This window comes from Pseudoliparis swirei, chromosome 24, assembly GCF_029220125.1.
Source record: "Pseudoliparis swirei isolate HS2019 ecotype Mariana Trench chromosome 24, NWPU_hadal_v1, whole genome shotgun sequence".
Lineage (NCBI taxonomy): Eukaryota > Metazoa > Chordata > Actinopteri > Perciformes > Liparidae > Pseudoliparis > Pseudoliparis swirei.
This window is the reverse complement of record NC_079411.1, coordinates 13,932,813-13,956,519: the sequence shown is the minus strand read 5'-3', so window position 1 is coordinate 13,956,519 and position 23,707 is coordinate 13,932,813. Positions and strand designations below refer to the sequence as shown.

At 43.5% G+C, this 23,707-nt stretch overlaps 1 protein-coding gene across 1 annotated transcript in view; it reads right to left on the bottom strand.

The window, feature by feature from the left end:
- Positions 1–23,707, bottom strand: part of LOC130189983 (VPS10 domain-containing receptor SorCS1) — a 187,953-nt gene that overhangs the window by 14,656 nt on the left and 149,590 nt on the right. Inside the window, exons 10-23 of the mRNA XM_056409055.1 lie at positions 21,093–21,239; positions 20,189–20,291; positions 16,616–16,692; positions 14,979–15,070; positions 14,591–14,698; positions 12,454–12,571; positions 9,359–9,492; positions 7,711–7,824; positions 6,867–7,038; positions 5,590–5,776; positions 4,826–4,959; positions 3,418–3,544; positions 1,971–2,083; positions 628–762 (exon numbers count right to left, since the gene is read on the bottom strand). Coding sequence (XP_056265030.1) covers positions 628–762; positions 1,971–2,083; positions 3,418–3,544; positions 4,826–4,959; positions 5,590–5,776; positions 6,867–7,038; positions 7,711–7,824; positions 9,359–9,492; positions 12,454–12,571; positions 14,591–14,698; positions 14,979–15,070; positions 16,616–16,692; positions 20,189–20,291; positions 21,093–21,239 — 1,761 coding nt within the window. The remainder of the gene's footprint in view (positions 1–627; positions 763–1,970; positions 2,084–3,417; positions 3,545–4,825; positions 4,960–5,589; positions 5,777–6,866; positions 7,039–7,710; positions 7,825–9,358; positions 9,493–12,453; positions 12,572–14,590; positions 14,699–14,978; positions 15,071–16,615; positions 16,693–20,188; positions 20,292–21,092; positions 21,240–23,707) is intronic.

The window sequence follows — 23,707 nt, the reverse complement described above, 5'->3', positions numbered from 1 at the left end:
GGAAAATCTGATTGATTTCCTTCCCAATTTCTCTACACATGCCCGTGGAATTCTTCCCAGAAAGAGCAGATCTAACGTTCTTATCAGTCATTATCTATTAGCGAGGCTCACAGCTAATTCGGTCCATCTTGATATACGGCGGTGATTTACTGAACCAATCAAGCATGACGATTCCTTTGTCTGGCTCCTTTAGACTCGGGACTTCGGCCCGCCTCCCCCTCCCCCTCACCGCCCCGACACCTCACAGGATGTGACTTGGGGAAGTTTAAAAGCCGTTCCCCCCTGATAACTTGTTAATACTTGTCAGGATTATTGATGAGTCTATTGCAGAGATTCCTCAGGCGTAATCCAGAATTAGACTCTTTAAAAGACCGGGACATGCTTCAATAGATCGGTACTGACACCTGCTGGAGGAAGGAGGAACTTAAATTTTGGATTATTTTTCAATGAGCAAAACGGGCCGAGCTGCTGCTGGAAAAGAGGATCAACCGGTGACTCACAAAGACAGAGGGACGTTTTGAACATGTTGTTATGGATGAGTTTCCACGAGGATAACGAGGTGAAATCCTTCCGCCTACACAAAGAAGGAATGACGTGTTGCACACACAGCAGTTGTTGTTGTCTCACCTGGTCTAGATGAGCAGAGGTCTTCTCCGCTTTCCCCTCAGTTAACAGCTTGTCAGGAAGAAGAAAGAACTCGGCTGCTGTGGGTAGACCCGGCAGGACGGTGACCAGCAGCTGGTCCTCTCCGACGCCGGTGGCCTGGGAACAAGACGGGAGGAGAAGGACGAGAGAAAAGAGTTAATCCTTTCATTCAGCATTAAGAGTGTGACAAGCTGTCATCTGCAATGGACTTTCACCCAGAAGACTGCTGCTAGTGTCCCACCTGAAACCAGAAGTCAACATTGACTTCATTTAATGAATGACTGAAGCCTAAATAACACAACAAAGTGCTTATTTTCAGCCAGACTATTGTGTTTTCCGACTAGTTTTGTTTCAATTTACAACATTTACCTTGTGTTTAAACTGCAACAGTATTCCAGGAGAAAATGTAATTTCTATATATGCGAACTAGAGTATCGGCACATTTAAACCATAGAACCATATTCAGACACGTTATCAGCAGCATCATGTTGCTGAACATGACTTCATGCTTACATGTCAGCCTGCTATGTCTGTAGGACCAAGAATAATAACATAATAATAATAATGTTAATAATTATAATAATAATAATAATAACAGCATGTTATTAATTAAATGTTTTCCCTGAGAGTCTTGGGTTCATGTCCCAGCGTTTTGCTGCAGTGACTGGTGAGTTATCATATTACATATTACACAACTGTAAATTTTTGTTTTTTGGTGTGTGTTATGCCTCCCAGGCTGGAGATGTCATGAAAAAGTGATGCCAGTAACTAATAATAAAACAGACATGTTCACTGAAGAGAACCGCCGGGTTTATTTCTGGCATCGATTTTGCGGCATCAGAAAGGCCGAACATGTGATGCAAGGCCCAGATCGCTTGCTGCCGGGAATCCGACGTTGCGAGGGTGTTCTACGAAAACAAAGTTAATGAGGCGAAATCTGTACCTGACATGGCATGCGTGTGTTTGAATCCTGTATCCTGTCTTCCATTTGACAGGTCGCTCTGAGCGTCCTTTCAGGTCAGTGCAGAACACATTAGGCACATCCTGACATTTATTCTCCTCCACACAACATCCACAACCTTGTTACCACACGGCGATGAACTCACACAGAGTGTGTTGGGCCACTGCAATCAGCGTGCTCTTGAACTGTATTTCCCCCTCTCTCCTACTTGCCTTGTCATTTATCATCATAAAAGTCAGAAAGATGTCTCAAAGCCCCAGAGAGGTCACGCAACGCTAATCGAACGCCAGAGGTCCAGCCGAGCGCTGACAGCATTTAGCAGCGTAAAAGAAGGTTTCTGTGAACGGACCCGAGAGGGTTTCACCTGGATCAGAGAGTTCCTAATGACTCGGCTCACATCCAGCCGCCATTCTGCAACATCAGGGTTGTGGTCGTCCAGGTTTGATGAAAAGGCAAGCAGATGAGAGCGGAAATATTCTGCAGGGAAAAAGTAAAAAACACGAGAGCTGCTTTTACTTTTCATCCGACAATAAACGCACAAGTTCGGCCTTTAGATTCTGCTCGTGTGCACCAAAAACCCCAGAGGAGAACTCAATTATTTATTGCAGCTTGAGTCTCATTTTCATCGATTCATTTCAGTTCTCATGATGGCCACGGTGACACTGATGCAGCGTAGCCAATTGAGCATATGCATGAGAGCTCACGAGCAGTGTATCCGTATGAGACTACATATATAGTTGCTGCATGTTTCCATGAAAGTAAACAATACAAAAAAGAAGGAAAACTTATGAACAAAGGCAAATCCAATCCGGTGGTTATTGAGCTGCTTTTTTATAATGTCGGCAAAGCCCTCGTGGTTAAATGTTGAAAGGACTTCCTGAAGTTTGAATTCCTCAGAGGAACATCCTAAAAAAACAAAAAGTGTTTTTTTATATGTTGATTTTAGGTGTTGATATTTGTACTGGTCCAAATGGAGAGTTCCAAAGTTTAGTAGCAACACTATTCAAAAACAGAGTCTGCTTTATGTGTAGCCCTGGAGAGAGGAACTGATCAGAGCCCCTTAGAGACCTCACGGGGATGCCGGGCTGCAGAAGCTCTCTAATGGAGGCAGACGTTCGAATGTGATCAGCTGATTGATTCGGTGTGATCAGCAGTTATCACTCCCGTAGATATGGGTTAGAACGGGCCTGTCACACCTTCGAATCAGGTTCAGAAGGTCGTTATCATCTGTTCACCAATACGGATACAACATGATGACTCTGACCTCTAGTGGTCATAGTTATCACGACGGGAGCAGAGGAGGGACTCAGGTGACGTAGTTCAAAGAGGGACGACGTCTGTGTGGAGAACTACGTATTGTAATGTCAATTAATGTTGACTCATTTGTAATGAACAAATGTGCTTATTTGAACCCAAACATTCTCTACCTGAACCCAACCAAGTAGTTTGGCGTCAATTCCCAAAGTTAACCGCGTGTCCCTGTGAGCGTCAGGCGTGCAGCTTGCCTCGCGTGAAGCATGGGAACTCTGGTTATGACAACTGAACTGATGACGAGTATAATCTCCTAAATCATTATTCACTAATACTTTATACATTATTCATTCAAAGAGTGATTTAGTAAAGAAGTGCTGCCATTGAGAAGTACGAGGTCACCAGCATGTGTGGAACAATGAGCAACAGCAACTCGACCCGGGTTGCTGTGAAGCGGCTTTCTACTCCAACGGTGACGACCGTCACACACATCTGACGTGATGAGCTCTCTCTCGTGGACAGAGCGTCCCAGAGGAGGAGCACTCTCAGAGCTGGCTCACCGTGGACAGCGATGCTTTTTCGGTCCTGCAGAATCGTATTCCCCGCAGACACCTGCACGGTGACTGTGCTGATGCCTTCCCGGGAGAACGTGCACGCCACGCTACCCTCCAGGGTGATTACTGGCTGCTGGGGGAGAAAGAAACGGACAGATGAAAAAGGTGAGAAGGAGAGTGAGCGTCTGGGGGTTTGGGTGATGTGCTGGCCTCACACTGCTGTTATTCACACTGCAGAGGTGTGAGCACACACTCGCACATTCACACACGCACGAGCATACGTTGTGAGCTCGCCAGTAATCAGTGCTACGCGGCGCCCGTGGCCCACAGAGTTCCCCGTGTGACGCGCTGTCATTACTCACGTCTCCATTTGTTCCTCAAATAGCGATATGATGCTAATAATGTCGTGCTTTATTATGGACTGACATAACTGGATGTCCTTGTGGACGGCCGCTGATGGTGTTGAACAAACACATTCACTCAACTATAATTATGAAGACGAATAGGAAGAGCGTACAGCGCACCTGTTGTACCCGAGAGACGGAGGATGGCTTTTTATAGCGTCTCAATCTCGTCATTGTCCTTGAGCTGGAACATGACGTCAAACCAAAATTCTACAATATTTTTAAACATTTCTAGGATTAGTTCACACAGATTAAATTTATTTTTATTTTTATATATATATATTTTCTCACATTATCCGAGCAGTGTTCAGAGGTACTACATTTTTTAAAAGTAATTTGTGGTTTATTGATTACATAAATAGCAATGCGGGAGAAGAAAACATCAGGACTGACAAAATATGAACCCTCATAGTTTCTGTTAAAGTCCCACCCGAGTCCAATATATAACCATGATTTGTATTGTAAATAAATGACTAGAAACATTGCCTTATGCCATATTTATGAAACAGATATTGTACAACATTTCTGCTCATACTGAGTTTAATTAGTTTGGTTAATTTTGATGTACTCTTGCCCCACTGTTATCTTTTTATATTGTATATATCATTTTATCTTTTATATATTTACATATAATAATGTATATGTTATATATCATTGTATATTTTATATATAATCTATACATATAATACTTTTATATTTTAAATTACATTTTATAAAAGCAAAACTACCTGCATGGCAAGATACCATTAAGGTCTATGAAAAGGTTTTAACTTTGTGTGGGATTGATCAGCTGGCAGCTTCTGGCCTCCGTGAAAGGAGGTTAAAGGAAGAATGAATGATGGATACTGGCCATCAGTCATTCATCATGTCTCTGATGTGTCAGCATGCTCTGATGCTGATTAACAAGGACAACATTTTTGCAACCTGGATGTACAAAAATAGCGTATCAGAATAATGATGCTTACATTTTGGAGCAGACGAGTCAGCAAACCTGTCTTAAGTGTACATACCTCGGTGTTATTTCCGATCCACCAGATGTAGGTGACCGTCCCCACTTGGCTGGGCCACAGAACTGCAGTCAGGTTCACTTCCTTATTCCTCACCACCACAAAGGGAGCCGAGAGATGGATGGACTCCAGCGGACCTACTCACACACATACATTACAGAGAGGAGAAGAAGAAGAACAAGAAAAATATTGTTTTTCTTTTTTTTCTTCAAATAAAGTAACAAATAAATAAGTGGGTTTATCGTTGTGTGGAGAGGCTACGTTTGTTCATAATTTCGTCCGAGTGCTGGGTCTGTTGGCTGCCATCTGAGTGTTATTTTTCATTCATGTTTTCAGCTGGCACAGAGAATTGACAGATTGGCGGGGCGGGGGGGGGGGGGGGGTTGTTATGGCACTCCCAGATCAATAAGTCAGCTCTGTGACATCTGTCACCCCCTGAGCACACCGAGGGTGGTCAGCCCCGCCACACACCAGTCTGCAGTGGCTTCTGTGGGCTCAGTGGCGCTGGAGCATAAGATGACTTGAGTGCAAGTGGAATGGGATTTGTTCTATCCCACGTGTGCGTGTGTGTGTGTGTGTGGTTATTGGGAGGGGAGAATGTAAAGAGATAAAGCACAGAATGTGCAACACTGTGTACGAGCTGACGCAATTCTCCCCAAAGTGATACAAAAGAAATAGGTAGAAAGCAGAAAGAGCCAAAAACGCACAGATTGCAGATTCTCCTATCTGAATAAATCCACATGCACATTTCTAATCTATTATCTCACATGTGACGTGCAGGTAGAGCATGACGGTCTCTGAGCCGAGGCTGTTCTCCCCGGTGGCAGTCGCCCGGTAGATTCCTACAGCTTTGTAGATGTGTTTGATGCCGTCCTCAATGGAGCTCACGTTGGAGTACGTCAGAGCGTGGCCGTCTCCGAAGTCCAGCGTGATGCTCGTCTTCGCCCCGTCGCCCTGCACAGGACAGACACTTTCATGGAATCTGTAGGTTTCTATCCACGCTGCTGCAGTGCTGCTCCCTCATGGCAGTTTACATGTGAAGGTTCCCAGTTACAGTTTCCAGTTTAAAAATAATGATTGACTAAACCTATTTGCAATCTCACGATATATTATTCAATTACATTACATTTATTTTGTATTGCCTAAAATGACAAATGACAAATTATCCTCAGAGGGCTTTACAATCTGTTCCCATACGACATCCTCTGTCCCGGGACCTCACATCGGTTCAGGAGAAAGTCTTGATTAACAAAACTTTAATTAACATATCTTAGCGAATAACAACGTGTCGATTTATGGACACGTGTAAAGTCTTCAGAGCAAAAGCAATAAACCAAGTGACCAGGATGCAATATATTCTTTGCAGTGTCGAAGGTATGACCCACCCTCCTCTGCTTCTCATTGGCTTCCTCTGATATTCTCACCCTAACACGAACCAATCGGGCATGGACGCCCAAAAGAAATGTTGTCATATATATTTAATGATCTTTTTAGGTTGTTTTGTCTCATTCTATTTTTTTATTATGTTTTAAGTTTTAATTTAATTTGTCATTCATCGTCTCATTTTGTCTAAATAAAGGGATCTATGAAAAAAATATTATAAAAACTGCAAAAAGACACTTAAATTAAATAATCCAAAAGGAGACGACGGTTTGTCATGGGAGCCATCGAGTGTGTTGAAGACTTCTCTTTCACAATAGCAGTCAATGGGGGAAACGCTCTATTGGCCACAGGAGATTGTTTCTTTGTCATACTGCAAGTGGCCCCTGGGACTCATTATCAGCAGAGTGAGTGGTGGCCCCGTACCCAGCTCTCTTAGTACATCCGTGGTCATTGGTGCAAGAAGAACAGCAGGATAAACAGCTCAGTTACCGAATAAACAAAAGAGGATCCAACTACTTTATAGAACTTTACTGACTCTAGGGTTGGTTGATGGAGGAAATACTGATGATTCTTTAATATGACTGTGAACTTATGTTTACATTGTGAATATAATAACATTGACTTGGTGTTTATGAACACTTTTGACAAGACAACAGCGTACCTCCTCCAGAAAGACCAGGAAGGTGACGTTGGTGCCCAGTGTGGCTGTCAGCGTCCCCTCACTGGTAACCAGGTGGAGACCTTTGGGTGCTTGGATGGGACACTGATGTCTCCTGGCTGTGTACTCCACACTGACTCCAGCTGTACAGTTATTGGAGACTACTTTCCTGTAGCTGGAAGAGAATGGCAAGAATGTTTGTTAACGTCAACAGAATGTGAAGAGGTTACAGCGTTGATGTTATGTCGAAGATGTCCGTGTCTCTACTGAAACCCCGGGTCCTCATAACAGTTCCTATGACATCTTCTGAAAAGTCGCTTCTCATCCTCCAGCAACATGTGTCAATATCGGCTTGTACATTCATGAAGTCTTTTTAAAAATATACTTCCGTCTTCAAAGGAAACTCAAGTTACGTTTAGGCAAACAAACTACTTAGTTAGGTTTTGACAAAAAACACTGCTATAAAAAAATATCATGGAATACTTAGGTTTAGTAAGCAAAACTACTTAATTGTTCATCAAACTCGAACTACCCGCTGCAGATGACATGCTCAACTCGGTTCGCTGAACCCTGAAGCCCCGCCCCCCCCAGTGCCTGACTCGTCTATTCAAAGTTTAGCAATATTGATCGTGTTATGCGTTTTCAAATTACACCAAATTTCCCAACAATACACCTGCCAAGTGTTGCGTAGGTCGGATGATCTTGGGTTCTTGAGAAAGGCAAAGGACATATAGAGACGTAATGATGTCAGGGTTTTTCCTGCACCATGGTTAATTTGACCCAATGCCTGAGAGTCACTGTGGCGGGTGTGTGTGCTGCTTGTAGTCTGCTCTCGTCTTGTGTTTACCCGGTGCTGTTAAGGAAGGTCATCCCTGTGGAGCAACTCCTGGACATCGTTGATGGATGGAACCAAAAGGCGGGGGTGCACTTGTCGTTGGTGCGTCTCTCGTAGCCATAATCACTGTAATGATCAGAGCAGACCAACACAGAACACCAATCAGAAACCACGTTGGAAGCTCCGACAGACAACACAGATGGCAAATGTTGGAACATTTCATTTTAAAATGAGAAACACCATATGGAGTGCAGCACATACTTTTAAAATAAGAGATATTTATGACAGACAAATCAATCGAAGGATAATAAAAAATATTCAAAGCTGAGAAAGATCAGCTGCTTTGTATTTCTCACATATTGCAGATTGTTATTCTGATGCACAATGGTGGGGGGGAAGAAAATGTCAAATTAATGGCATTTTAGTGTCGACTTCACAGAAGTTACGGCAACTACTCTGTGCATCTGTAATGGTGCTTTTTAAACGCAGCCCACGAGTTGTTTTGTCCTACAAATCATCAGGCAGAGCGGCGCTGTGTCCCCAAAATGATAAGGACAAATTGCCCCAATTAGTGCGACATGCTCACAGATGCAAAAGTGTTGTGATTGTTAATGAAAGCGATTAGGCTCAGTGATTTATGTTTTTTATGGCACTTATTCCAAGAGCTGCCTCACTCGAGAGACCTGCAGATCTGGGTTCAAAGCAAGAAACCAAAAAAGCAACATTAATACTGCTGATAATTCAAAGAAAGCGGGTTGTGAGGATGTGGAAAAACAATCTCTGTCATTGCACTTGTAAAAGAAAGAGCCACGGCAGCAGCTTAAAGATCCTCTGTGAATTATCATTTGTATTCTGGTGAAATCAATTACCAGCGTCTGGTAATGAATAAACATACTTTATTCGTTGATGTTAAAGTGCGTGAGGAGTAATGGCTTTAAACTGCTAACAGGGCTCATGGTAGGAGTTGTACAGAGACATCCGATTAGACACTCTCTGTTTCGTAGGATTTAGACATTTCTTATAGATACTACCAGTAAGAGTACAATGGATCGGCACTCAAAGTCACAGATCCACTACAATAGCAGTGCACATAAGAAAATGATTAAACCTTCAACAAAACTAAAATAATACACACTATCAGAAAGTAAAAGATTTTCTGCATGTAAATTAATGCGAAAATATTTCACTATATTATGAAGTAACTGGTCCCAGTAAACAATCTCTAAATGTTATCTTCTCTGCACAGGACTTATTCAGCGAAAGGCTTAAACAAGCCACACAGTGTGGAGCGCAGCTGAGAGGCGTCCTGCACTGGGAGCGCTTGGAGGTCGCGGAATCTGAAGAAACATTCCGCCCTCCGAGCTGCGCTGATTTACATCTCTAGGCTGGGGGCCACAGTCAGGAGCTGCTGGTGAGAGAACCCCAAGAAAGTCTGACTCTGATCTTCACAAACTAATTCTATACTTGAAGTTGTCATGGGAGCAGCGTTCCAAAATGGCTGTTTTTGGAGTGACGTTCGTCACCACACATATTGCATAGCTTCTTGGCAGCGACTGTAAATTTCGGGGCTCACAAGAGACGGACTAATAAGAGAATGGTGAAAATGGAGGAAACCGATACCCAACAACAACTTGGAATGAAAAATAAAAAGTCCACTCACCATTCAAAGTCCGCCTCTGTACAATCACAGGGGCCCGACGTCATCGACACAAAGTACGTCTTTCCCATAACGCACTTGGACGTGGGCTTCAGCTTCTGGTAGATTCTTTTCACCCCCATGAGGCACGGCTCGCCCTGCGGGCCCGAGTTCAGGAGCAAACCAGAAGGAGAGAGGTTTTTTTTTTGAAAACGAGCTGCTTTTGTAACTTGCCAAGCATTAATAATTCACATGATGCAACCGAGCATGTGTGTGAAAAAGCACCGCTGCCTCGCATTTCTGTTCGGCGAATATTGTGTGGGGGTTCCAAACTCAACAACTGTTCCTGCGTCGCAAGTGCCACCCTGCAGATTGAGCCGCTTGACTTCTTTTTTAGAGGTTTCTGCTTTTGGTGACACGGAGATGAAGGAATTAGAAGGAGCTTCAGTCGCAGAAGCTGCCAGTCCATTTTTAGCCTTGAATCTATGTGTACGAAATGAATATGAAATCAGTTGGCTTTACAATAAAGATGAGGAGATGACACCAGCCTGTTTCACTGCATCCTCCGTGCTCCACTCTCTGTTTTCATGACCAGAACATTCTGTCTTTGTGCATTAGGTGTCAGTAGTGAGATGCCTAAAAAACCTTTACGCATCCACAGAGAGACTGCCAGCTCCTGCAAATGTCCTCAACTTTCCCAGTTAATAAACACAAGTACTAATCTAGTTTTGAGGTGGTGCTGAGTTTATACTTGCTGCAGACGAGGACCTGCAGTACATTTACATTTAGGCCGGTTAGCCCTGTAATTGGCTTGGACTCTTCTCATCTTCCAATGCTAGATGTGTTGATCATTAGCCTGCTCCGAGCATCTGGGTGTCTCAACCAATTACAGGACGGGGCCATGAATAAAGGATCGCTGGCTCGGCTTCAGGTCCGGCCAGGTTGAGGGTTTTTGGGGCAGGTTTAATATATGCGGGGAGCTTATACTCGGTTCACTCAGAGCATCAGCAGACGGGGCTAGAAAATTTGCATAAGTGCTCTGGGAAGCGAGAAGCGTCCAGGTTTAGTCCACTCACGATGCAACCGGGATAAAGCAGCCAGTGATAGCACATCACCCTGAGGCTGCGGTCTGGATGTGTGTGTCAACCCAACGTGAGCAGGCAAATTTAGATGATTTGGTTTTCCATGAAGGGATTGATGAGTTGTTTTGGAATAATAAACATTTTGTCCAAACTTTAATCCTCTTTAGGGATTTTGAACTAAAGTGCATTGCTTTCGCTAGGACTGCTGACTTGAGACACATGGACTGCGTCTGAAATCAATACATGTATGTTCCCTTCAGCAGTGTCGGGATTCTATGTGGTCAATATAGAACCCTCCACTACTCCCATGCAGGCAGGGAACAACGTTTTTGCTGTCTGTGTGTTCGACACACACACTCCCAACTCATTCAATTTAAGTTGTATAGCTCAAAATCATAAATTTAAAATGTTATAGAAGTTCACATCCTGTTGCTTGGTTACTACCCCTCTAGTGTTGATGTTGTGTCAATAAACTCTTGTAGCCGAACTAGAATAGTGTCCTTTCAAAATAAAATGTTTTTTTTCTTCAGAAAGTAAGATTTAGCCTTAATGACCACTTGGGTTTAAAAAACAATCACGGTTGATCTTAAATTCATTTTAAACGACTTCCGTGACCACCAAGCGACAAACGGCATAAGTAACAAATCACATGTCTCACGGGACCAATTATCATAACCAGTCACAAGACTAATGGCGACGTGGCGTGACTGATGAAAATAAACAAGCAATAAAATTACTTTTAGCTCTACACAAGACATGACAAGAATAGTCATTGTTCCTGATGTCACTGAATACATATGGTCTATACGTATGTAACAGAACACAAAGAGAGACGTGTTAATAGTGTCTCACTATGTAGAGACATTAGATTAAGAAATGGGATACAATTTGAAAGAGGAAAAAAGAGAGGTCTATTAAGATTGTATTACATTAAAAAAATAATCTTCAGAATCTCAGTGGTCCCTTAATAAAGGTAGTATTTGTACTTGCGGAGACTTTTCTTCTTCTCCCACAGAATTGAAATAGACTGAGCAATTATTAGACCTCCATCACTTGACCATAGTGTGTGTCAATCGCAGTAGTTATAATGGATTTACTCAGTGTGAAGAGGCAACTTTAGGATAGGGAAGCTGTTTGGGTTAATGCGTGTCAAACTATTAGTGAATTAGTGATGAGCAAGAGCTCCCTTTAGAATGGAGAAGATAGTCTGAGTTAGAAAGTCATTTTGACACGTGACACTGAGTATTCTTTTGGAACAAAACACAAAACACTACCACCTTATTTGGCCTACACTGAGCAAAGCATATACCAGGGTTTTTCCTGGGTCAAAATGGGTCTTCGGTGCTCCCAAAAAAATGTGCTCTGTCGCTCTGTCCATTCGCGCACCTCACAGTTGCGTATTGATCAGACAAGAAGACACGCTTATCTACTCGATTACTATTGATCAAAACAGAACGAGGGTTCGGCTGTAGCCTACTTGAAACATACTATTGAGAACATATTCGCTGACATGCACGTGATGAACACATTTTTTATTAATTTTTTTCCATCGTAGACTTTTTTTTGCCTTAGGCGCTCGGGATTTGTCATAGGCGTTCGGGAAATCGGCTTAGGCGCGCGCCCAAATTTTCTCTATGCAGGAAAAACCCTGTATACACATCCTTTGAGTACAACGACATCCTTAGTTCATATTATTAACCAGGCTATTGAGGGACAACTCAAGTTCAAGGCCCAGTGGTTGTAGAGTATGCCTGCATAAAAATGAACTAATAAATTAAGGCTTTATATTTAAAAGACCTCCTTTGCTACTCATATGTATGCTAAATGCAGGTGATATTAAGTGTAACCCATTTTGCATAGTGGTCTATGTTATTGTGTATGATGTGTCCATCGAGGCCTCAGTGTGGATCTGCTCTCGAAGAGTTAGACAGCCTCGAGAGAGAGAGAGATCGGGCCACAGCTTTTTGCCGACAGAGGCATTATAAAACAAGTGAATCTAGCTTTAGGTGTATATTTCAGTGCTGGCGTGTACTGTACCTGGTTGTGTAGGTGCCACGTCTGATAATCCGACTCTGTACATCTCCTGTTGAAAATGGACCTGAAGTCTATCTTCACCAGCTGCCACTCCGAGCGATGACTGACATGGCCGAATATCCTGGGAAATAGCCACGCACACATGTTATACACAAAACACGCTGCAGTTAATGACCAACACAAAACATACATATATATATATATATATACATATAAATCAAGTATATTTTGTTGTTTCTTCTTATTGTTAACACATTTTACAAGAAAGCACCCCAGTGCATCATGTTTTTGTGTTGACGGACACGGTTCCTGTAGTTTCTATAAGTGGTTCTCACATACAAAGTCCTGCAGCCATGGATACTCACGAGAGCACCACATGTACATTGATCCACTGCTAAAAATAGACCCCAACAAATGCAATACGACAAATGAGTTACTCCCACTGGTGGAATATAACTAGGAAGAACTAAGACTGCAAACAGCGTGGCCTGTGTGACGCCATGCAGACAGCAGTTGGCTTTTTCAAAGTTCTTTCTTCATCTCCAAACCCGTTTAATTGACACTTGAGACCCCCTGAAAGCAGATGCATGTGTGTGTGTGTGTGTAGGGGGGGGCTCTTTGAAAACATATTTTTCACATGTAATTTTCACAAGAAATGTCTTTTGATAGCTTCCCCCAAATCAGGTTGATCCTATGTTGAATTAATCCTGCTGCTTTGGGACATGACTGAGCCTTTTTATATGACAAAGACCGTGAGAGAGGGGCAGTTAAACGTTTTTAGGGGTTGACATCTCTTTGGGAATGTGGTGTGTAATATGAAGAGGTTAGTTGGTGAGACTGGGTTATGCTAGAAAATAACGTATTTGCATGACTTGTTGCCGACCACGTTGGTAGAAAATAATGGTTCAATGGAGCAAACTGCACCGAACAATTGTTGGTTTGGGACTTTAAATGGGATTTGTGAACATTAAATTCAGTGAAAATAGAAAAGTTCCATCCTTCCCCTTCAAGTCACAACCTGGAAAATAATGCCCAAACTGGCATTTTCACATCTTCATTTATATTTTGTATAGCAAGTTTGAACATGTATGTTGTTTTTGAAAATAATTACTTTATTTCTTCTGAAAGCTTAATCAGAATAAATATCCACAAATCCAATAATCAAAAACAAAACAAAATCCAAGGTTATGAGACTAACCAGATAAATATTCCATCTCCAGCTAAATTGAGTGGGTGTGTTTTTCTGCATTGACCCCTCTCACCATTCATACATCAACATATTTATCACAATCAATCTGTCAATTAGCTCCCTAAGGCACTCGACCATGACGGGCACTTACTGTAAAAATGAGTACAAATTGATTTTTTAAAAATGTGCATGATGGTCTTATGAAAACTAATGGTGTGTCTGCCGGCCGAGATGCTCCGGGCTGGAGGAACTTGTTCTCCGTGTAAATGTGCCAGCGTCGTCTTCACACTGCCACTTTCCCCAGCTCTACTCTGTTATCGTCGTGCCTTTTCCTCGTCTCTCGCTCCCTCCCTGTCTCTCCAGCTGCTCCCCATCACTCTCCTGTAGAGCCGTCTACAGAGCCGACTGTCAGTCTCTCATGTCTGGCAGGTGTCTTGAAACATTCATGTAATGGCTGCGCCAATCCCAAAGTCCTAAATCTGTGCTGCAATGTGGGAGTAGTGCTGTGCATGCACGCACCCCGGCTCGGGGCTATTCTCCTCATAAATGTGAAAGAACACAGAATGATCCTTCAAGTTGGTTTCTGAGGACGCTCGGATTGAAAGGATACTAACTGCTCTTCCCACTTTTCAACGCTGTTCAAATTTGAGAGCAAAGTTTCTCAGACATTTTGTGATCATTTTCCTTCATGTTCTTCAAAAATGGACAGTCACGCCGTCGCCGGCTGCCCGAGCATTGATCTCCTGTGATCATAATCTGGAGACAGCCCGTTTTTATGTCGGGAAGACCGTAGGAGAAATCTTTGTTTATTCATGAAACGGAGAACCGGCAGTCAGGAATGCTTCATCGAGCAGGCTTACATGCGTGCGTCCAGGCCGATAAGAGGACACACAGACAGACACAGGCTAGTTGATTGATACATTTCCCCATTGACAATTCGCTGTCACTCACGTCATGATGAGAGTCTCCTCCCCGGGCTCTCCCAGCACCCCGTCCACGAACAGAGGCATGTTGGTGAAGCTGTACTTGTTCCACTTGCGACCTTCATCAAAGCTCAACCTGAGAACGCAAACAGACGTTGCACAAGGAAGGCCCCCACGCTGACCCCGCCCCCGACTGTGAGCACAGGCCAATGAGATCAGCAAAACTTCTCATTTTGGCCTCAAACACAGAAAGGTGAACATGTATCCATTGCTGATGGGTTTCTCACTAGAATATGACCATCCTCCAGTTTGACGACAGACCTTTGTGCCTGTGTTTGACTAACTCAAGACTCGAAGCTTCCGCAAAGGCAATTATTCCCGGTGTGAGAGATGGCGTCTCTGTCATAATGACTCACCACAGGTGTCGGATGGGAAGCGGAGTGTGTTTTATTGCGACTAAGGCTCCTCCTTGGTCGAGATACAGCAGCGCGTACTCCTCGTCAAAGATCTGGAGGGACAGAACAAAAAGAGGGAGCACTCACTCTGCAGGGGCTTGCTGTTTCCGTGCACGTGTTCAGCTCTGTATGACACGAGTAAACCTGGTAATCATACACCAAACAAACATCGTATTCATCATGGTTAGAACTTGCTCCATCACCTTTCAAGTGACATCGCAGTGTAATTAGAACCATAACCCTCAAAAAATCGAAAGCGCCAGGATCCAGGGAGGTGAGGGACTGCAGGCAGGAATTGAATCATAAAACTCTTGAAATGTAGACATTTGATTATCGTCCTGAAGAAGCTTGGGCTGGTGTATGAGGATTAAAAGGCTATATAATCAAATCAGGGAGAGTGAATGAGGAGGAGGAGTGCTCCACATGGTGAGTGGCTGTGATTCAATTGAGAACATCATTGGAAAAGATTATCTAAGGTGTGTCTGTAATAGTAATAACACAACATGTTTGCTGTACATGTTTGTATATTAGTTAGGCGCTCTGCTAATAAATGAGTGATTTAAAAATACTGTACGTATGTAGCTGTATTTTAATGCAATTAAAAAACAAAAATGTCATGCATATATACACACACTGTATACATACGTGTTATTTGTTTGATCCGAGTACACGTTGTAATTATGAAATATAAAACATTAAAGCTGCCCTTGCATTAATGTCCTCCAGTGGTTGGGACTATTGTTATAAATATAATAATTTGTCCGGTGCGGTTAGCCTACAGTCCACGCTGGAATTAAAACATAACATACTAATAGGTATAATTAATCCTGGGACATCGGAGGAACCAGTACAAGTTAACTAGATTTTGAAAGCATCCACCTAGAAAAAAAAACAGCGCAGTGTTGCCAACTCGTCTCCTGTGAAAGTATCTGCAACACTGACAGACGCTCCCTTCAGGCTTCCCTCCAGAGCGACTCCCCCAACATCATCATTATGTACATAACCAACGAACATGGCGATTGTTATTACGCGCAGCTGTGAAGATAGCAGTTTGTGAAAGACTGCAGGGACGGCAGCGAGATCCTTTGTGCCAGGTGAAATGATGGGATGGGACATCCCGACCCGGCCTCACATGGTCAGTGCCCCATGGCATCTGAATCAACCCTCATCTTATTGTTTCCCTAAACCCTTCCTGGAAAGACTGACGTTTATTTTGGAAACTATTTATGCCTGACTCGTCATACAACTGGTTCAATAGGGGAACGTAGAGCATCATGGGCTGAAGCTTAGGATCACTGATCAAGTTTTGGCATTTGACGCCAGTTGGATCAAAAGACACATTTAACAAATAAATAAAAAGGTTTCTACAATGCATTACCAACCATCGCTTTAACAGTTGGTATACTATTTGGATTTATTGAAAATGGTAAAAAAAGGGGATCCGAACAACATCGGCACACATACGTAATCCAACCGGATGTCAAGCTGGAAAGTTGAGCCTGTTACCACAATTATTTTCAAAACCTGTTAATCGTCTTTTGGAAAGATGCTGATGCACAATAGTGGTCGGTATAATTACGATCAAACAGCACCCTCACCTGTCTCCACGTGTTTCCTGCGTCCGAGGCGACGAACACGCTGATGTTGCTGGAGGACAGCTCCGAGCCGATGGAGCCTGGAGGTGAGGCGGCAGACAGGCAGAGGACACATCCACAGTGAGCGGTTGACTAGGATGTTGACATATGCAGACACCGGAAAGGAATTCTATTTGAGATCAAATGAACCTCAAATAGTTTAAGAAGAGCCTTCAGACCAGCAGTGGTATTACAGCAGGGGGCTCCAGCCTGCAGCTGCAAACTGTGTCTGTAATTACAGGGCTCCAGAAGATCGACTGTGCAGTGCGACATTTGCACAAACCCCTAAATTAGCCAATAAATCCAGATTACTGTATTCATCTTTCAGTTTATTAAGACAAGCTTTCCTAATGCGGCGCAGACTGCTGTAATTGCTTTAATTTAGCCTGTAATTGGTGCCAGGTGGTTAAACGCAAGACTGGAAAGTACCGGAAGTGATTCCGAGGCATGCTTGTCCCCTGGAAATAAAGTCCCTACATTTAGAGAACAAGCCTACACCAGCTTAACAATCTCCATTTTGCTGAACTCCAGTGGGTGATGCTCTCACTTTACTGTGGTGATGAAGAGGTTCAGTGTGTGTGTGTGTGTTTGTGTGTGCAACTCGCCACAGGTGAGTGCTTTGCAGGCTGCTGTTATTGCACTCCATAAAGACAAAGTGAAGACGTGGAGCTTGAGCAGAGCCCCTGCACAGATTTACAAGACGACAGCCCCCGCATGGCTCCTCCGACCTGGCATGTTGCAGAGTACATCCATGTTTGTCTACAATCCCTTCATCGCGTTCTTATACTACACATTTGTGTGAAATTGTCATCATTTACATATTCAATTCAATTCAATTCAGTTTATTTTTATAGCCCAATTTCACAAATTACAAATTTGTCTCGGAGTGCTTTACAATCTGTACACAGAGACATCCCTGCCCCAAAACCTCGCATCGGATCAGGAAAAACTCCCAAATAACCCTTCAGGGGGAAAAAAAGGGAAGAAACCTTCAGGAGAGCAACAGAGGAGGATCCCTCTCCAGGATGGACAGGTGCAATAGATGTAATGTGTACAGAAGGACAGATTTAGAGTTTAAATACATTCAATGAATGTGACAGAGTGTATGAATAGTTCATAGTAGGCATATTCCACGATGGAGACCTCCACGATCCATCAGGCAGATGGCGGTAGAGAGGCGGAGTGGGCGGAGTCTCAACAGTGGGCGGAGTCTCAACAGGACAGTGGCGTAGTCGGTAGCAGGAATTCCACGACCCAGACCTCGATGATCCATCAGCAGATATGATCTATGCCGTCTCATAGGGTCCAATGACCCCATGAGACGTGAAGTCAAAAGGACTCCGGGGAGAAAGCAGAGTTAGTAACGTGTGATTGAGAGATGAAAATTCATCCCTAAGGAGAGAAAAAAGAGGAGAGAGGTGCTCAGTGCATCCTAAAACGTCCCCCGGCAGCTATAAGCCTATAGCAGCATATCAAGGGGCTGGACCAGGGCAAAGCTGATTCAGCCCTAACTATAAGCTCTGTCAAAGAGGAAAGTCTTAAATCTAATCTTAAACGATATGAATATAACATATGAATTTTATGGTGACCGTGGACCTTTTAAAAGCTAAAATGCCATCAGTTCATCCTTCCGTCCAGACGGGTCCAGACTGATTCCCTCCAGACACTGCTGACATCTCGAGTTTACAAGAAAGGACGTCCGGTCGGACGGATTGACAGACAAAGCCAAAACAAAAAGCCTAAAAATACAATCAAACACAGACTCAGCGGGGTCGAATCGATTTAATCCTGGCTCCTACCGTCTGCATGCAGAAGCGACCCTGAGCCAAGGCGCTGCCCACTGAGAGATGCTCTCCGGGTGCATCACAGCAGCCCGCTCTTGCTTTAAATGCAGAGGTCACGGTCCATGTAAGATCCAGCATGTATGTGTTGACTGCAATAAAGTCTCAGGCTGTCGTTAAGTGAAGTGCAATAAAAACAAGGACACTTATTTATTTTACAGTCTGAAGGCGTTTGAAAACTGCAGCAGCTCAGACAGATGAGAAAACTGTTGTCCCCATCGTTGTCCCCATCGTCGGTCGACCTGCAGCTGCACATTTCAATTCTCTTTTTCCCCTCTGCCGTTTGTTCTTCACGCTGAGTTCTTGGCGCTACTGCAACGTGTGTACTTTGTCACATGGATAATCTCAATCTGAAGCAGTACATTCTCAGATCATCTTTGATTGCCGTGTTTGCGCTGTAATATAATGTATCAACACCTTTTATGAACCAGGCGTTGAGATGGGACGGATAGCGGTTTCAAAGGATGCACAATTCAAATCAGCTATGACTTCTGACCTTGGCCAGTCAAACTATATACCACAATTAGACCCAGGATGTAAAAAAAAAAATCTCAGAAGGGACGCAAACTCCCCATTGAGACTGTTATTTTACAATTCATTATACCAGATTACCTCGCGCTCTTTTTCGTTTTGGCCATTTTGTAGTTTGAATAATGGCAGAGATCAAACTAAATCAGTCGCTTGTTTTATTCTCACATCCCTGAAACCTGTTTAATTCACAATGTTTCACAAAGGTCCAGACACCTGAGGCGTGTGCTGATGTGTTATTGACAGTGTCGGTCCATGCGGGAGTAGATATTACTGAGGTGTGAATTCACCTGAGGGGACTGCTGATCTCATATTCCTCCATTTCCTTGTTGTCTCTCCCCTGACTCTTTGCTCGCTCACGTGTTCTCAGGAACAACAAGAGAGCGTCATTGTTCCTGAGGATTATATTGTTTTTTTGTTCGGTCATTTGCTCCTTTTCAAAATTGAGGTGACACATGCATGTTGCCAGCTGCCTGTGGGAGTGTACTGATGCTGAACAGCGACGGACTATTGGAAACCGAAATGAAGAGCAACAACCTGCAAACAGCCGAATGCAATCGCATAGCAGAATGCACAATTTAAAGGTGCAGTGCAGCGGTGAAATGATCAGAGTCGAGAGCTGAGCTGAATAAACCTGAAGCAAAGTAACAACACACCATTTCTACAGCATGCTTTCTCTTAACATTCGTTTGGGGCTTTCTTCAATGTGTGCACATTTTGTTATAATAGTTAAATGTCAAGTTGGTTTCACTCTGTGCCTCAGAGAACAGCAGGTTAGCTGGTGATCCCGGCGACATGACTTCTTCAAGAGGCTCGGTCTTAAAGCTGCACACCATTTGTGGAATCTTGACCTAAGTGTATATGGCGACCTGTTGTGACCTCTAGGATAAACTGTACAACCACAAACTCCAGGCTGAGGGCGTTCAGAAGATGTATCCATGAGAATATTGACAATGTCAAAGGTTTTCGATGTCACATCACAGCATGGATTTGCAAGTATTGTGAATGGACATTCTACACCTTTTCAGGCTCCCAGCTTTCAGACTATGTACACCCCAAATCTCAGAAAGGGTTTCGACGAGAGGTTTATTTTAAAATTGTAATTACATTTTTTTTTTTATTGCAAGGAGAGAAACATGTCACTCAAAAGAGATTCCCTCTCACCTACCTGATGCTACAATGATCCCAGGCGCCGTGTCCCTGCTGGCTATGTTTCCAGATGTGTAGGGATTCGCAGACACATGGAGATGGAGATGTAATGAACAGTACGGCTGCAGAGAAGAACATCACAAACTCAGTTATCAAAACTATTATGCTAAAGACCTTCAAAAGACGGCACTGAATAAAATGTCTGTAGCATCGACTCTGATGCACAACTCTCCCAAGTAGAGAGTTTGATGACAAACACCATTTCCCCATTGGCTGGTTTCACCATTAATTTTGATTGGGTTAACCTTTACCGACACAATTCTCATTACGACCCAGCAAAATGCCAGTAGTGCAGGCCACATTGTGACGGGCTGTTTGGAGGTTTATTAAAACCCTGACATTTCCTAACAAATGACTGTATAATATGGATAGAAGGCGAGGCATGCCACAGAATCACTAATTGGTTTATAAAAATAAAAAAGGTGAGATACTTTTCATAAGATGTGCAGCAGAGACACAAACCATCAAATCGACAGCAACATCTTGATCCGGCAGTGGGTGGGCTTCACCGGCAAAACAACACATCCGTAGTTAAATGGAGATGCAGTTAGATTCTTTACTCTGTCAAACCTTGGCCTTTGAGTAGAAGCAAGGCGAGACTATGAGAAGCAACTTTCAAGGTCTGCTTTTCTGTCTGACACCTCTTTGTCTTTGCTTTTTTAAATGGGAGGTCAGTTTATTGGACTGAATCAAAATGGCTGACCTTTCAGCTCAGCAGCCTCAGAGCCCTCAGCTTTGACGAGCGCTGCTCTTTCTGAGCTTGGCCTCTCATTGCTGCTGGGATCAGTCAACTCCTGTCAGGGCCTCTCTTTGACGGACACACACACACACACACAAAACCATGTATGCTTGCAGACACTTACGAGCACACAGTGGATACTGTTGCCCCTCAGGTCCTTGCTCGGCGCCTGAAGTAAACTCCAGTCCCTGCCTCTGTTGTAGGTGATGTGCGTCTTCACTTGGGTATCCGTCATTTTGTTGGCTAGGAACATCCCCTTTATTCCCGCTACCTGAGGAATTCAGAAAGAGAAACAGCTCACAAATGCAAATGGTAACACACGCACACTTCACATGTCCAAAAGATTTTATCGTTGCATTTCCATATCTCCCGAGTCACGTCGGAGAAGCTGTATGCCAAGACTGCAAAGCAAATTACAAGCCCCTGGGTCGATGCAGCCACGCACGCTTACCTCTTCTGTATTCTCAACTAAAACAAACGCTGAGTGGGAAATGATTGACTGTCTGGGGACTTTTGAGTTATCAATATGTGCCTTAAATGAATCGGACTCCTTGTTGGAGGCCCCCAGGAGAAACTCAGGGATACGGAACTGAGTCAGTGTCAGTCGTTTTAGTAATTGACAGATACTTCAGTCTCCCTTGGAGGAGAGATTTAGCATAAACTATGTTTTGGGTGGTGACCCCAATCAAGACAGGAGATTTTATTATATCGCCGAGGCCACAGCAAGACACCGACAGCTTACATATCTGATTCAGAAATATTGTTTTGGAAGATGTTAGGTGCTGCTACACCAAGGCAACATTAGCCCCTAGCACACTTCTTTTTCTTTTTGGATTAGGTGCATTTTGTAAAGTAATAACTGCAGTTATTCATCAAAGAATGAAATAATCTCAGCCTCCAAAAAAAATCTATATCCCTGGCAGAATCCCCTCTTGCCTCTGTTGATGTCAGCACTTTGAAGCTGCTTCGTATTCACACAATGTGCTCTGAAGACTGTTGGCCTACAGCAGCAGGGGCTGTATCCAAAATGACAAAACATCATCTGCCTCCTAGCTCTAAAATATTGATCAGTGTTCATAATATACTTGTGGGCTGAGCTCTCATCAAGCAGGCTTTTATTTGATACTGCTACTTAAAAAGAAGAAAATGGCCAAAATTAATGCTGCTGACCTAGGCTTGGAGTGGGGGTAGGCCTCATGTACGGCATACCAATGGAAATCTAAAGCAAAGTTCATATAAAAAGAAGCCAACTTGTCCAGACCAGAGAGCTATGCAGAGGCCCTCCGAGGACGAGTGGACTCTGAATGAAGGAGTGAGAATCTTCAAGCTTCGGGCTGAAGAGCTTAGCTCTTGAATTCAAAACAAACCTTAAAAATGTCGACCTCATTCTGCAGGCGAGATGATGTAAAGCAGATCCTGTAACGCCCTGTTCTGTGTATTTGTGTCTCCTCTGTGGCCGTTTATCAATTCCAAGTATGCCGTGTACAGACTTGTGTTCTTTTGGAGTTTGGACTAGGGAGTTTGTTCTTGGGAGTCCAGACTCCAAAGGACGGGAGGACGCAGGACGGTCTTACTGTGATTGGAACAGCAGCTGACTTGATGACTTCACCACATCAGCTGTTCTTGCTCATGAGTTTACTTCAATTATTCACTCTACATTATTTTTTACTATCAAAATATGACAACCCTGCTTTTTTCATTATCCTTGAAACATAGTTATTTTATTTTGAATTGTATGTGTGTGGAAATATATAAATATATATATATATTTATATACACACAATTGAAAATACAATAATGATACACATATAATTGTATATATTGTGTACCAAATAAAATACTATTTGTATATATATATATATATATATATATGATAACGTTTTACAAGTCCACGGGACCACAGGTACAGAGAAGAACGTGTATTGATAAACACCAGGGCTGTGTCTACTACCGGACACTTGAGCACTTCGAGCACTGACTTTCAGTGCTTAGGGCGCCACACTGACAAAACCAGCAGAATTCAGTACACTGAAAGTACCCGGATGGCGCACTGCAAACGGGCAAAAAATGCAGTGTAAATCGATGGACACTACTCGCCCTAAACGGACGCCATCTTGGCTACGTAGCGGAAGAGGAGGAGCCCTTTCGCCAGCTTTTCATTTTATTTCTAAAACAATGGCGGACGAGATGGCTACGGTAGCACAAGCGGTAGACCACGAAGCTACAGACAGCAAATGGGGTGGACCGTAAATTCCACATGGGGTGGAGAAAGGGGTAAACAAGGGACAAAAAGAGGGCAAGAAGTGCATTCATTTTGTCACTTTAAGTTTCGCGGGTATCGCAAGCAGATTTGCGTACGTCACTCCCGGCTTAATTTCGCGGGTGCCGTGAACAGATTTGCGTCCGTCACTTCCGCCAAGTGGTTAACGTAAGTGTTCCATTTGATACAGCACTTATCAGCCACGGAGTGCACTACAGATGTCAGTGCACTGTATTGCAGTGTACTTCGTAAAGTGTCCGGTAGTAGACACAGCCCCTGTGTCTGTGTCTTGATTGTTCATTCCCTGCACCTGCCCTCAGCCACTCCTCTGTGTCTTTGATTGTTTCATTCCCTTCACCTGCCCTCAGCCACTCCTGTGTCCTTGATTGTTTCATTCCATTCACCTGCCCTCAGCCACTCGTTCCTCTGATTGTTTCATTCCCTGTACCTGCCCTCGGGGACTCCTCTGTCTCGCTGAT